The sequence below is a fragment of the Parambassis ranga genome, chromosome 8 (genome assembly GCF_900634625.1).
Source record: "Parambassis ranga chromosome 8, fParRan2.1, whole genome shotgun sequence".
NCBI lineage: Eukaryota > Metazoa > Chordata > Actinopteri > Ambassidae > Parambassis > Parambassis ranga.
In genome coordinates, this window is record NC_041029.1 from 13,558,254 (window position 1) to 13,574,309 (window position 16,056).

At 41.8% G+C, this 16,056-nt stretch overlaps 1 protein-coding gene across 1 annotated transcript; it reads left to right on the top strand.

Annotated features, from left to right (window-relative positions):
- Nucleotides 1–5,144: 5,144 nt before the first annotated feature.
- Nucleotides 5,145–8,383, top strand: LOC114439707 (frizzled-2). The gene has a single exon (XM_028411843.1). The coding sequence runs from the start codon at nucleotides 5,332–5,334 to the stop codon at nucleotides 6,964–6,966; it is 1,635 nt and encodes a 544-aa protein (XP_028267644.1). The 5' UTR covers nucleotides 5,145–5,331; the 3' UTR covers nucleotides 6,967–8,383.
- The last annotated feature ends 7,673 nt before the right edge of the window (nucleotides 8,384–16,056 follow it).

The window sequence follows — 16,056 nt, forward strand, 5'->3', positions numbered from 1 at the left end:
CTCTGCTGCTGATGTTTGTTGGTGATGTCCTCTTTGCATCTGACTTGTGTAATGCAAATAGCCATGTGATGTCTGTTCAGTGCTGTTTGGATGTTGTTGTGTAATGGAATGCTGGACAGACACTCCATTTGATCCAAAAGACTTGCTACCTGCAAAACATCACACAGCATACATATTTCCCAGTCAGTTTGGGAAATATATTTATATTTTGTAATTAAGATTAAGAAACCTTTATTAGTCCCACAATGGGGAAATTGCATAATGCATATTGCATAATGTGAACATGTAATGTTGGCATAAAACAAAATTATGTAAATCGTAACACATGAAAACAAGGTCCAACTGGAATACATTCACAATTAAAATGTTGTCAAGACCAGAACCAGACATTCCAATAGATAAACTGTTTGCCTTATTAAGGCTGTGTCCAAATATAACTAAACTAAGGAAATTGGCAATGACATTTGAGGGGGAGTGGTTTCCATTTTTATTATAGTATTAACAATGCTCCTGGGACATAATTCACCTGTGGGTGGCAGTATGAACACAGCTGACTCAGGTACCTCACCTTTCCCTTTTCTCTCATCTGATTGACAATAAGGTGTTCGACCCTTGTGGGGTTTGGTGGAGTATTTGGTAGGTTAGTGTTGGTCACTGCTGCTGTCCTTTTTCCAAAGAATGCTTTTGTGAGAATGCGCTGTGTCTGAAATTAAAAACATATGGGAACATGAAAACCTAACAGGGACTGAAAAATATTTTTCTGATATTTTCATGAAAATCTGGCTAGAAACACCACCACAAAGAATGTATTGCTTGGTAGTGAGTAACATAATAAAAATAGTCCTTTGTGTGTATGCCAGTAAGTGTATACATGTGATACAAAAAATAAACATTAACATTTTTAAAACCAATTTCATACCTCCTTTCTCTCATTCTCCAAACACCTCCACTGCTCATAACATTCCTCAAGGTAGAAGTAAAGCTGGACCACAGGTCCTCCATGTTTCATCAACATTAAAGTTGTCATGGCAGAGCCCATGCCATGATAGGTGCTCTCTCCCCTGCAGGTCTTCATGTCACCAATATAGGAGCTAAAAGCTGCAGGCTCACTAGCTAATGTCACATCTCCCACATCCACAGCATGCACACCACCTCCATAGTGTGAACCTAGCGTGGCTCTAGAGTGAGATTTGATGGGGATGTTGAGGTCATTTAAAGGATACATGCATTGTTGTATGTTCCCTGAGCCAACCATGCTGTTTTCTTCATTAAATCTCGGCAACTGAACACTCCCCCGAAAGTCAAAGAAAGGGTTTTGTGAGGGTGACTGTTCCTCTCCCTCTGTCATGTGAGAGTTGGTTTGAGGCCTACTTGGGTAGCCTTCTCCAAGAAATCTGGGAATGTGCATTCTCTTGTTTTCTTTGAGCATCTGTGGGTTGACCTTGTCCTGTGTCTGACTCTGCTGGTTATGATGCTTTGAAAACTGATTCATGTTTCCATTAATAATCTCTCTGTGCATTGTCATCTTGTTTTGATATTTGTCTGGGATGTTTATGGGTGCAGGAAAGGACTTCGGTTGTTGGAAGTACTCTGCGTTTGGAGGGCTGATATCAGGTAGATCCTGAAAAGCACTGGGTTTAAAAGTTTGCCTCCTCAGGCCCCCATTTTTCTCCCTTTGCACTGCTCTAAAGTTTTCCACCAGCTGATTTGGGATCTGCATTGCAGGAGTACTTTGTGTTAAGTTTGCAGGATTGGTGATTTTCCAATATTCAGCAATGCTGTCTTCCTGCTGCATGTCCACTGTCTGCTTCTGCAAGGTTGGATAGTCTCCACGACACACATCATCATGTACAGCCATTAATGACTGAAAACTGCTGACCAGTTGATTAATATCTCCTGGTACATACTGTGCGTTACGTTTAGGCTTCCCACTGTTGATATGGTTGTCTTTACTGAAAGCATCAAAGCAGTTGCTGTTCATTTCACTTTGGGCTCTGAACATATCACTCAGATCAGGGAAGGTGTTCATAGGCTGACCATTCTCTCTTTCACTACAAGCTGATACACCAGCATACTTGTCTTGCTGTGTGTGTGACAGGTATGTGTTGGGTACTGGTAGACCTGGTGGCAGCTTCAGAGGACCACTGGAGAAATCTCCATTAGGTGCATTAAAAAGCCACTGTTGATTAGTAGCAAGGCCACTGGACTGACTCAACTGGTCTATGTTGATGTCCACTGACTGTTGCTGCGGACGTCTATTCAAAGTCTCTTGGGATACATGGTTTGGGGGAAAGGAAAGGATATGATGTGTTTTCGTCTCTGACTGGAAATACTGTAGAAGTTCTTCTGTTAGTGTCTTTGGAGACCAAATGGGATTACATGTGGGTAGGCCCCTAAAAAAAGGAATTCAGAACTTTCAGTACACAAACACAACATATAAAATCAGACAAATTAGGCCAGTACACTAATAGGAAAATCTTTTGACAGCTAAACTTGCCACAAAATTGAGGAATATAGACTATTATCCACATACGAGGCAATGCTACTGATAGAGAAAGAGGATGGAGCAGTATTTTCTATACCCAAAATTATATATATACTCTATTTCGCATTTTCTTTTCTGTTTCCTGACAGTTCAAAAGTACAAAGAAGGACACACACCTCCACATTAAGTTGGACAAAGGTACTGCATTGTCAAATTCTTCTTTTGCAATGTTCTAAATTACCAATTCTGTATGGCAATGATAGTGAAATTTTTTTTCACTTTTTACTACTACAAATATTTACATCCATTTTGGGGTCATAACCATAAACACACTGTCACAAACTAAAAACTTTACCATCCAATGCAGGGAAACCAGTTTCTATACTGTGCACATGACAATAAACACTTTGAATATTGAATCTCTGAATCTTTGACTTACCCTCCACTGCAGAAGTTGTCCTGTGAATCTACTTCATCCAAAATATTTGACACTAGACCCTGCAGTTCAGTCTCCCCATCACAATCAGCACTGTCAGTTAGTTTACTTGAAGTGAAAGAAAACACATACCTATGGTTTACTCATCCACATGTTACCATCTTTACATAACAGAAGCCGAACATAATGTCAACCACTGCTGCCCCAATAATAATAATAATAATAATAAATTACCTAATTTTACTGCTGCTCTGGGGGCACCTATTGAGGTCATAGGGATCATCCTGAATATTGTAAGACCAGGTCACATAGGATGTTGTGTCCTGTTCTTGCTGCAAGCCCGTGGGAATGGAAGCAAATGGCAATCCCATGCTACCACTGTTTTCACCACCAGCATTAATGCCTTCCTGAAATAGAGAAAAACAAAGATCCAGCAATGTGTTTAGGTATCAAATAGTAAGTCGATGAATTAGTAATCCTGATTGATTTATTTGTAAAGATTTCTGGTTTTTACAGTTAAGATGATTCATATTACAAAAGACAAAGCTGCTTTTAAAAATACATTTTGGGTGTCATACAATCAATTTGAATGTTAATGAAAAAGTGCATTATCTTCTTCTGCCTTTTGAATACAGTTAACTCAGACTGGTCAATGGGTTTCAACCATTAATTGCTTTATTATAAACCCCATACAAAAGGTTTCTGTAAACATACCATGTTACATGAAACTAATCATCTCAGCTAAAATTAATACTTACCAAATGCTGGTATGGCTGAAAGAGTGACTTTTCAAATGAGCTTTGATTCCTGTCAAACGCCATTCTGAACTCCCTGCTGATTCTTCAGTACCCTAATAACAGTCTAACAAAGCACATATACTTACTATTAATACTTTATATAGCCTTATATCGTGAATACGGCTTAGTTAATAGAAACATAGCTAACTGCTATGTTAGAGAAGGCAAAACTAGCTAACTAAGTTAATGTACGCGAATTTAAGCTAGCTCTCTTTGATGCACTGGCTAATTTGAACAAACGCTTTTTCTCGATGTATTTCTTAACCAGAGAGTCAAATGTGACTGACAAGTTATTAATGTAAACTTTACCCATCGAACACAGAGATTACCTACCCGTTTAGGGTTATTAAACGGAAAGTTTAACAGTTTTCTTCACGGCCAACACATTATTCATAAGCGCTCACCAGCTCCCCTCAGCTCGGCCCCGCCCCGCAAAACTTCGACGTTGGCCTCGCGACCTGGACGCACATTGGGCGTAAATGAGAGCGTAAATTAATCTTTCATCCAATCAACATCAAGCAGCAGATCCAGGCGCATAGCAACAAATACTGTCACACCCTCCCGTTATGTCCACTCCCAGTTATTATTATGATTATTATGATTATTAGGGCCCGAGCACCGAGTGGTGCGAAGGCCCTATTGTAATTGCAGTGTTTATTATTATTATTATTATTATTATTATTATTATTATTATTATTATTATTATTATTATTAGAGTAATATATTCACAAACTGCACTGGGTTAGTGCGTTCTCTTCTCATGGAGATTTTAGATCAAGGGAAACTTGAAAGTCTGGTTAGACAACGCAAATCCAGCTGTGAGGTTAAGTATGATAATCTTAGCAAACTGTCACTAACACACAAGCGTCATACCTTTCAAAATAAAAGCATACACACGCTTTTTCATAACATCATTGCCTTAAAATATCTACTGCTCCATTGCTTTTCAGAGTGAAATATTGTACCTTACACCTCGGTACTTTTAAGATTATGAATTTACACAATTAATTGTATAACAAGCTTTCAAGATCCATTCGTAGTAATTTAACAGGAACCATTCTGGCGCTGTATATGCTCAATATAATATTTTCTGCATAACTTTTACTTGTAATGGAGCACTTTATGTTTCTAAATAACTTTTGTTTTTCCACAACATCTTTTTAAACAAAATTAAGGTTATTTATATGTAAAGTCCATTTACAAATAGACGCTGTAATTTTGGTAAACTAAGAATTATTTTCTTCTTATTTACCAAGTATCTATTTATTAAGATAGATGGTGGGATATATTTGTCATTTCTCTTCTAGACTGGTTAGTAGCATGCTTAGATTTTAATTCTTAAACGCCATATTTGGGAATTTATTTTGAAACAACTTCACCGGAAATGGTAGACCTGTGTTTTTTGCGGCTTGACGCTGATGAGCGAGTCGGAGTTGTGGAAAAGAAAAAAGTGAGACAGCAGTGTTGAGCGCTGAGCACAAAGAAAAAGCAGCGATTTTACCAGCAGACTTTTCACTTTAGAACGACATTGTCGCTACAAGAAGTTCCCGCAGACCTGATGATACAGAGACACGTTCACAGCGAGCTGAAGTTGTTGTCTTAAACTTGGAAAGATGACTTTTTGCAAGACTTTTGCGCTCCTGCTGCCTCTGCTGATATCAGCGCAGTATCAGGGAGACAGCGGAATAGTAGTCCCGGAGCACGGATTTTGTCAGCCGATATCGATACCTCTGTGCACTGACATAGCCTATAACCAAACCATCATGCCTAATTTAGTGGGTCATTACAACCAGGAGGACGCAGGGCTCGAGGTGCACCAGTTTTACCCCCTTGTGAAGGTACAGTGTTCGCCTGAGTTGAAATTCTTCCTGTGCTCCATGTACGCGCCTGTGTGCACAGTTTTGGAGAAGGCCATTCCTCCGTGCAGGTCCATCTGCGAGAGGGCCAAGCAGGGCTGCGAGGCTCTGATGAATAAGTTCGGCTTCCAGTGGCCGGACCGACTGCGATGTGAGAACTTCCCCGTGCTGGGAGACGGACAGATCTGCGTGGGACAAAACGACTCATCCGCCGCGACTGTGCCTCCTCCCATCATACCCGTCCCCGGGACCCAGGATGTCCCCATAGCCACTTCACAGGAGAGGCCATTCCAGTGCCCGGCTGTTCTCAAGGTTCCTGTTTATATGAATTATAAATTTTTGGAGGAGAAGGATTGTGCAGCTCCCTGTGAGCCAACAAGGAGCGGTGGGAGCATGTTTTTCAGTGACAAAGAGATCCACTTCTCCCGCATATGGATTCTTTTCTGGTCTGTGCTTTGTTGTGTATCTACATTATTCACAGTCACCACTTATTTAGTCGACATGCAACGCTTCAGATATCCAGAGCGACCCATTATATTCTTATCTGGCTGCTACACTATGGTCTCCATAGCCTACATAGCTGGCTACTTCCTCGGGGACACAGTGGTGTGCAACGAGACCTTCAGCCCGGATACCTATAAGACCATTGTCCAAGGCACCAAAAAGGAAGGCTGCACCATCCTCTTCATGATGCTCTACTTCTTCAGCATGGCCAGTTCCATCTGGTGGGTCATTCTGTCTCTCACCTGGTTCCTGGCGGCAGGTATGAAGTGGGGCCATGAGGCCATTGAGGCTAACTCTCAGTACTTCCACCTGGCAGCCTGGGCAGTCCCAGCTGTGAAGACCATCAGCATCCTGGCCATCGGACAGATCGAAGGTGACGTCCTCAGCGGCGTCTGCTTTGTGAGTTTTACCAACTTAGACGCTCTTCGGGGATTTGTTTTGGCACCCCTCTTCATCTATCTCTTCATCGGTACTTCTTTCTTGCTGGCCGGCTTCGTGTCCCTGTTCAGGATCCGCACCATCATGAAACATGATGGCACCAAGACGGAAAAGCTGGAACGACTGATGGTGCGGATCGGGGTTTTCAGCGTGCTTTACACAGTCCCCGCCACTATTGTTATCGCCTGCTTCTTCTATGAGCAGGCCTTCCGCCCCCACTGGGAGCGCAGCTGGATCCGTCAGAACTGCAGGGGCCTGGCCATTCCCTGCCCCACGCCAACCGGACCCCACATGACCCCAGACTTCACCGTCTACATGATCAAGTACCTGATGACACTGATAGTGGGCATCACCTCTGGTTTCTGGATTTGGTCTGGAAAGACTCTGCATTCTTGGTTCAAGTTCTACACAAGGTTGACATACGGCAAACACGGAGAGACAGCAGTGTAAAGCCTGAAGGCCAGTGAGGGTTTTATAGCATCCACCTCAAGCTTTATACTCACACGTGCACGCTAAAAGGAGAAGCTGGATAAACTGGACCAATACTGTCTATGGATGATGCGCTCCCCTCTCCCTGTCTGGCTTTTTTCATAAAGCCAGGAGACTGATTATCCAGCACAGGGGAGCGAGCTGTGGACTGTTACTTTTCTTACCATTAACATTTCATGTAAAAGTGAATGAAATTGTAAATAGTTTTTGTAAAAACAAAATTATATATTTGTATTTAAAAAAAAAAAAGTCAGTACTTGCGCTGTAAATACGCCAAAGTATGGTAAGCTAGAACAGCCACTATTCTGTTATTTTAAGATAACAACACAATTCATATCAAGAAAACAAAAAACAAAGCAGAAATATGAGCTTCTCTGCTGTAAGAGGAGCTAACCTTCATCACTATCCATAAAATAGTGAACTTCTCAAATTACAAGAAAACTTTTTATCATAATATAATTACTTATCATCAGAATAAAAGCTTTGTTATTATATATAAGGACTAATTAGCATGTGATATGAAGATAACAACATGGCTGTTCTCGGCTTCCATATCAAACTCATGTTTGCTTTTTTATGTTAATGCTTGGTTACAAATGATGTTTATTTTTATGACAACAACAAAACAAGGTCTACATTTCAGTCTGTTGGATGATGTTCAAGAAGCATCTTTGGGTTAGCACACTGTTATTCCTCTATAACCAAAAACATCTGTCTGCAGAATGTGCAGACCTCCTAGAACTAGATTTGTACAAAAAAGGTAATTTTTTTTGTGTGTGTGTTTTTTATTTTTTATTTTGTGCCCTTCCATATGTTCAGTATTCTTTCTAATGATTAAAAACTCAAACAGCTATGTTTTCTTAACAGAGTGAGGCTTGTGTCACACTTAAACATCTTTTTTTTTTTTTCCATAATGTGAATGTCACATAATCCATCCACCCATTTTCTTAACCCCCACCCCCCCTTTGTCCCGTATTACAGGGTCATGGGGAGGTTAGAACCTATCCCTAGCTGTCAGTTGGTGGGGTCAAAAGGTCAATCATGTCATTTGTGATTGAATTGTTTTTGCACACTGACACAAATCGTCCTTTTGCAGAAAGACAACAGCCAACCTACAACCTTACCCTGTTTTTTTAAGTGCATAATTTTAACCATTTGTATTTTAATCTCGAAGTGAAAACAAGATCTAAGTGACATTTGCGACGATCAGGACACAAACCCAGTAATCATGGGTAAAAACCGGCTATGGTTTGGATCCATGGACCGTCATTCTACCTCCTGACATGTAACTAGCTTGGAAAATGGACGTTTCGTGGCTGTGTGACTAGGAAAAAAAAGTGCGATAATTACACCTGTGTTGGTTAAACAAAATAATTGGAATCCATCCTACTGACACCAGACTGTAACCCTCTGGGAAACACCAGCAGTGAGTTTGTACTGTTATTGTCAACAGAGCACCCACTCTGTCAATATATTCTAAAATATTTCACATCAGTGTGTTTTGTGTCTTAGAAACCACGTGAAAGAATGTGACAACATAACCTACAAGTGCTAAACAAAACAAGAGGTCTTTTTTTGGGAGGGGGAGGGTGGTGGCTCAGTTAAACCAACTGGCAAGAGAAATCAGTGCTATTACATAGGTGTGAAAATGTTCCTGCCTGCCTCTCTGGTGAAGGGAAAACACGGATATTCAGCTCTGCTGTGGTGCTGCGTCTTTGGAGCCAGTGTGTTTTGTGCCAAGTTGGAATCCCCCAAGCCGTGCACGGTTGAAACTCAACCTTCTCTGCAGTGTGATGTCATGAAGTTGATGGGTGTGTTGGAGAAAAGTGATCCTCTTCCCTCAGAGCAAGAGGCTCTGGGCGCTAGAAGCAGGGTTTGAGAATGGCACGCACAAGCCGAACTGTGTTTATATTGTTACTCCAAGGGTTTATAATGCTTTCTATGATCTCTATATTAGGCTGCGCCTGTCTTTATTATAAGTACTGTCAGGAAGATAAAACAGTCTCACTAGCAGTGGACTCATGACCTGTTGGACAAGTTGCTGTTTGTCTTTCTGATATACTTACCAGGGGTTAAATAAAGGGTTGTAATAACAGACAGGTACGAGTGATTAAAGGTAGAAAGAGATACTCTAAGGGGGGGGGGGGAAACATAAATCTACCTGTGTCTTCAGTTCTGCCTCCTCTTACACCCCCTCTCTGCCTCCGCCCTCCCTCTCTCCGCTCAGATGAATGGGGGGAATGCGAGTGAGTCAGTGGAGTGGTGCTAGGCCTTTGCCTAGTGACAGACAGTCTCCTGTGCACTACTCACTTCAAAGCACCGCTGAAACCTGACTAGCTCCTTGTAAACAGTGCCGCCTGGCCTGAAGGCCCACTTCCTGCGCTTAACTCAACTTAATGGCTGGCTTGTTTGGCTTTGCACTGAAGCAGGGAAACGAAGCAAAGAGCAGAGAGAAGCGGCATGTGGGTGGGGCGGTGAAGAGATTGTTTTAGGGGAGGAGGGGTTTGGAGATGGAGATGGAAAATTCAGTATTATTTGCTTGCTTTTGTCTTTGTCTAAGAAAGAACAACAAAGAGAGGACGAAATGGAGAATCCAAATGAGAAAAGACGTGATTAGGATATTGTGAATATTTTATGAATTAAAACTTCTGAAAGCTCAATCAGATGCTTTGCTTCTGACTTTTGCCAAGAAAAATTCTATTTTCTGACGGTAAATCTTTCGTTCTTTGACCCATCTGTGGTAGTTGTACACAGATTTTCCTCTACATGTTTGGAAATGTCAGAGATTCAGGTTGCAGACACAGGAGCTATAGACTTCTTTAATGTCAGTGCCCAGTTTTTCAGCAGCAGCCGTTTCCCCGTGTTGTTGATCTCAGATCTTAAATCTTGCATGCAGCCGTTTTCTGCTGGCTCGAGGGCAAGAAGGGACAAGCCGGGGATCAGGAAGACAGGAAGAATGCCTCTCAAGTTGATATTATGATGTCGCTCGGATTAGAAGAAGGCCTTGGCATGTCGGAAAAAGGATAGGGTTCTCACTGGCACTATGGAGCCATTGTTTAGGATTTGTGCCAATACATTTTTTTTACTGTTCTATCAGGCTTAAAGCAGACAAAGGGCTGAAGAAGAAGAAAAAAAAAAGTTTGGGAAGGAAAAAAAAAAGTCTCCAGACATGTAGTAAGTCTGTTTCTAATCAAGTCTTGGCACAAACTCAAGAAGAACTCATGCTCAGAAAGGCCGGATTAGTTGCAGTCATACATTATCCTAACCATAGAAGAGCAGCTGAGATTTTCCAGAGCGGCATACTATATGTGTCTATCTTGCTTTCCCTTAAAATCTCAACAGGAAGTGCAATATGCTGGTTCTCCTCCTGTCGTTGCTCTCAGAGGTGGCCACTGTGAGTAGGATGGAGCGCAACAAGTTGGCAGGAGGCATCATGAGGAGGTGTCAGTTTTGACCACCAGCTTCGTAAGAATCAGACTCAGGTTTGTAGCAAAGGAAAACGCATTACAAAAAATGTGAAAAAAAAGCAACCAAACATCCTCTTTGTGGCTTATTATCATGCCTCATGCACACCATTTGTCCCTTATTTTATAGCTCATAAGTGTGCAGACCTTTGGCAGGAAGACAAACACAGCCCCTGGATGTTAAGAAAGTTTGCACTGCCTCCCCCTTAAGTTCTCTTGCCCCTGGGTGTATATGGCATCGGGGTTAGAAAGTGGAGGAGTGTCTCGGAGCCTCTCCAGCTGCTGAGCAGAGAGGTGCCGACGGCTGCGTGACAGATATTTTTAGGAGGCCGCAGCACGCCTGGGATAATAATGGTCTTGATTAGGAGGGTTGTGTGCATCCAAACACCACAGTGTGTACACAACAGTGCCACTCTATAAACCTCCAGGGCGATGGCGCAAGGAGCTGAGAGGTATAGTGTTTTCAGGCTCCTGTGTTGTTTCATTGGCATCTAGCATTTCCAAAAAAAAAAAAGAACACTTGGACAAGGCCGAGGGCTGCTGGGACAATACTTCGTGGATGAATGACACCGACATAGTTTAGTGTAAATGAGTAAATTCTAAACAGAAATCTCAGGACACCTGCCTATGAGCTGAATATCAAAAGAAAGTGGGTAATGCAGTAAGACAATGACCCAAAACGCACAAATGGTTCTACAAAAGAAGGGATAAGGTAGCATGAAGCTCATATTTTGGAGTGGCCAAGTCAAAGTCCTAACCTTAATCTAACTATGAAAGCAAAGGTTTCCATACTTTGTCTACTCACAGACGTAATACTGGATCATTTTTTCCTTAATCGATAAATGACCAAGTATAATATTTCTGTTTTTTTGTCTGAATCTGCTGAAATACTGAACATTCTAAAGGCTTCACAAGCATTCAAGCGCCACTGTGAATAACATAGTTCACAAAATAGTTCTTAAATAGTGGCTTCTGTATAGTAGTAGTAGTAGTAGTAGTAGCAGACATATATCTCTGGATAGAAACAATTGGACAAAAATCTATCACACGTGAGTCCAGTTGAAGTCCCGAAGACTTTCTATGGTATTCCATTGTGTTGTTTCTATTGTCTTTAAACAGTGACTTTCTTATCAAGCAAGGGTTGAAAAGTAATGCTCTGACAGTCCACAGCTGTGGAACCTATCACTATGCCCCAATTAATCATTCAATCACCCCCAAACCCCCCTGTGGATACATTACAAGGCAGTAGAATCACCCTTGTAGCACCTGTATATGCAGGTAAACATGTATTAAAGGGAGAAACTTGGAGAAGAAACGCTCTAATCCAACCTGTTAGCTACTCTCCCCGTGGGCCTCAGTCTGGCCTCAGGCTTCGATGATGACTTATTGAGTCGGCTCCTCTCTGGCGAGCGCCGGCCCCCCCTGTTTTAATGGAGGCCCCTTCTTAACAGCTCTTTCTGAGGAATTTACAGCCCCATCTCACTCCAGTCCAGGAGAGGGGTAGGCGGGGAGGGAAGCACACTGCAGCCTTGTCCCGACAGAGAGCCGGCAGTGGAAATGTACAGCTCCAGGGAGGGTGGCAGCAAGAGCTTCAGCGTGCTTGTGCCCATCTGTTTGTTTGTTTATTCAGATCCCCATTAGCTACTTAACTTAATCAGCAGCCATACTCCGCTGTAATATTTTTACATAGATGACAGAGAAAAAAAAAAAAATAACTCAAAAATATGGATCATCTGTACAATTTTGTGTTATTTTCTGAACGTAAACCTGACAAGTTTTTTTTTCTATTTGTGTGCTCAGCTTGTGTTCATGTGAGTAAATGAATGAGTGAGCGGTAGGAGGGCTCCAGTTCTGTTGGTTCTCTCTGTAATTTCACTCTGTGCAGCGTAATCGCTTCCATGTGGGCCCTCACCAATAACAGAGTGGTGGAGGGGGCCTCGCTGCAAAGGTGGAAGTGAAACACATGAACAAACTCAACCTCTCGCAAGAGGAAGGAATAGATATTTGACTTTTTCAACAGATCTAACATTGGTGCTGTGTTTTATTTTGGCATATCAAAGGAAACATGTGTCTCTGGCCTATTAAGATAAAATCATATTATTCCTATCGCTCAATTTGTGAAATTGCAGGAAGTCTAACACAACTAATTTATACTCATTAGAAATTTCCTGTAGAGATTCAAAGTTTTGTGGCTTCTGTGTGTGTGTGTGTGTGTGTGTGCGTGCCGGATCCCTCTTCACATTTTAGACTGTTGGCTGGAATGCCCCCCAGGAACACTGGGTGAGACAGTCACGGTCAATGTGTGAAATCAACAGAGCGAAAAACAACAGGACCTTTGCACTAAACAGGGTCAGCGTTTAAACACACCTCTGCTGAGCTCATTTGGTGGTCGCAGCCACATGGAGGAGACATTAATGTTGTCCTCAGGGGACAGATGATATTTTAGGACGTGGTCAGAACATAGAGATATTTACACTTGCATGATGCTTTTAGTTATCCTTTAAAAGCTAATTCTTGATTGCTGTGGTGAATATCACCCCCTGCTGTTGTGCCCTGTGTACTGCAAGAGTCTTAATTTGACAGTCAATTATTATCAATAATTATCGGAGTGGCACACACAGCCGGCTAGCAGCTTTGGCCTGGAAACATGCGTTTGTCCTGCGAGCCTGGGAGCTGCAATGAGGGCAAGTCAAGGGGTCATGGGTCAGCGTAGGCGTTACATTTTTCACCCCACCATAGAAGCTTCATAATATTTGCGATGAAAGTGTGTGAGCACAAGGGAGCTTAAAGTCCAGAAATGCCAAAATAGCTGCAGTTCATAGAGTCATGTTTGCTATACATGTGTGATAGTTTGAGCCAAGGATTGCCACCAAAGGGAGAGTTAGAGGGCGCTTTCTGGGGATAAAGCTACCTATATTTTCCTGCTTCTTTTTGGCACATGCACAACAAACTAGGCACAGTGACTTTAACACCCCTTCCTCGCTGTTGGCCATCATTGGAAGTGTTAATTACACTGAGCTGGGTTACCGCTCAGGAAAGACTATACAACCTGACCTTTTTGAAGACATAAAATAAAAAAAAAAATTCCCATCTCACCCCTTTCTTTCATTTAGAGTGACCAATTACATCTTTAGACGTGCAGAGTTTTCACAAGGACGCACAACGTGCAAACTCCACCCAGAAAGGCCCCATTTAGATTGAACCAGGCACCAGTGCGAACCAGGCACCACTGTGCCATTAATTCAATCAAATTAAAAAATGATGCATATTTTATGTTAATGTCACTAAAAGGGGCATTAGTGAATCTACAGTCAGGGCCCTATATGCAAAAAAATATAAATAACCTGAGTAAGTAAGTAAAAATCATATTTTAAATACTATCAAAGTATAAACATAAACAACCATTAAAAACTTAAAAATATAGAGAAGTTACTTTGTAAATCAGCCTAAGCCCAAGGGTCCAGCTCTGGTTCTGCCTCTGAGTCCCATTATATAGTAGAAAAACTCGAGAACAGTGTAAGGAATATGTCAATAATTACATCTTAAATATACAGTGATATCTACCAAAAACTTAACAGAGTAAAGAAAGCTACAGTCATAGCACACTGCTTCCTTGTACATAGTTTACCACTAGATGGTGCCAGAGTCTTTATTCTGAGTCCTAGGATCTGTTGCAGATCATTTATAAGGATTCCTTTAACTTGCCTTCAGCTATTAGTTATGCTTGACCTACTTTTCACCTTGTGCTTCTTTGGAAAAACTCAACCTTACTGTCAATGGCATCACTTGTGCTAACAGGTTCTGTTTGCAAGAACCAAACATCTGACACCAAACGGCATCACACGTACAAGCCTGAGCATGCATGAGATATGAGATTTTTACACATCTTTTTTTTACCCACAACTTGCACTTGACACGTGGGGTGACAGGAAATGTCACCCATTTCACACCATTAAATGGGCTATCTGTTTTTTAAGTGTTCCAGTTTTTCCTGTCCTTATTTTACTTTTTAATTTAGCTTACATGTCTATTCACGTATTGCTTTCACTTTTGAAGCCCTACAAAGATCCCAATCAGACCAAACCCTGAAGCCATTCTGTCGTGACCATCACCATTCTGTTTAAATGGTAGATATCCATATAAAGACATGGGGGTTTAGGTTTATCAAGGCCATCATTGAAAGATTAGGAGCTGATAATATGACATATAACATGGTTACCTGTCAGCTGATGAAAATCCATAGAGGGTGTGAGGCAGACAACATTGTAGACATAATGGCTTAGTCAGTGCGTCTCCCTCTTGTTCTGCATTCTGTTGTTTGCAGCTGCTGGCCCTGAGCCTAAATGACATTCATTACGCTGCTCATGGGCAGTCAGGACTCCGTGGGAGAAACGCAGCATTATCTTACTGTTCCTTTTAATGAGCGGCTCTGCAGCTTGAGAGTTTCTCCTGCCAACTTTCTCTGCGTGCGTTGTCATTTTCCCAGGAAGCTGTCACATCATATTTACAGCTTTGAGTCAGGCTCTATTAGATGCTGTGTCTATTATCAAGACTGTGCAACAGTGATGATTTGTTTTTGTGCCGTGACATTCTCTTTTAATATCACAACAATTATTAGCCGTTTTTTTTTTTCCTGGCACCCACAAAATGTCAGTAAGTAGCATTTCTACAGACACCTGAGGACACTCGGTGTGAGTTACACTGACACTTTGACAGACTAGTCTGTCACTCTGTGAACAACTAATGTTATAAAAATGTTATTCATAATGACAAAAAAGAAAACATAACAAAAATCTAATATAAACCTATTTTATTTACAAATCCTTGCAGCATTTGCTTCAGTGTTTGATTAAAGCGTTTGGTGAGGCAGTCGGTTTGAGGGTGAAAAGTCTCAAAGCTCTAATGCACAGCAGCTTAATACACATCTTTTAACAGTTTTGCCATAAAGTTGGTGGCTTGGTCTGTTCTGGCTCACTTTTCTCGTAAAAAACTGAACTAGGCAAAAAGCAACTGCTTTAGCTTTGATGGATTTTTCAGCAGGGCCAACAATGTCCATGCCCAAACACTCAAACGGGGTGCTGATGACTGGAAGAGGCTGTAGAGGGGCCTTCACAGGAAATCTGGCCGATACCTTTTAGTACTTTCCAGCACAGTTTGCCTGACTTCTTTCAGGAGCACCAGCTGTTTCATTGGCCCTTGGTGTCTGTAAATAATTCCATTGAGTAAAAAGTAACCATCCTTATCTTGCACTTCACTTCCTGTAACCTTCTGGGACTTATGTACTTACATGTTGTCATCCTGATTCTGCAGCTCAACAATATTGCTCAAGATCTGTAGTCAGGGGTATCTCAGGTTGTGGGGCCAAGGCAGGGGCCATAACCATGTGTTAAAACTTCTCCTGCCTCCGTTGTCTGTGTGACTGTCCTTTCCTGGTTCTGCATCAATCTCTGCATTAAAAAAGGGCAAAGCACAGACAGCAGGCTGCATTTCATTTGACTGCTTTGCATGAACCAGAGTCAGAACCACAGGCTGGGGTCGCAACAAATCAGTCAACACAGGGAAATGGTAAGTTGCCTATGACACCAAC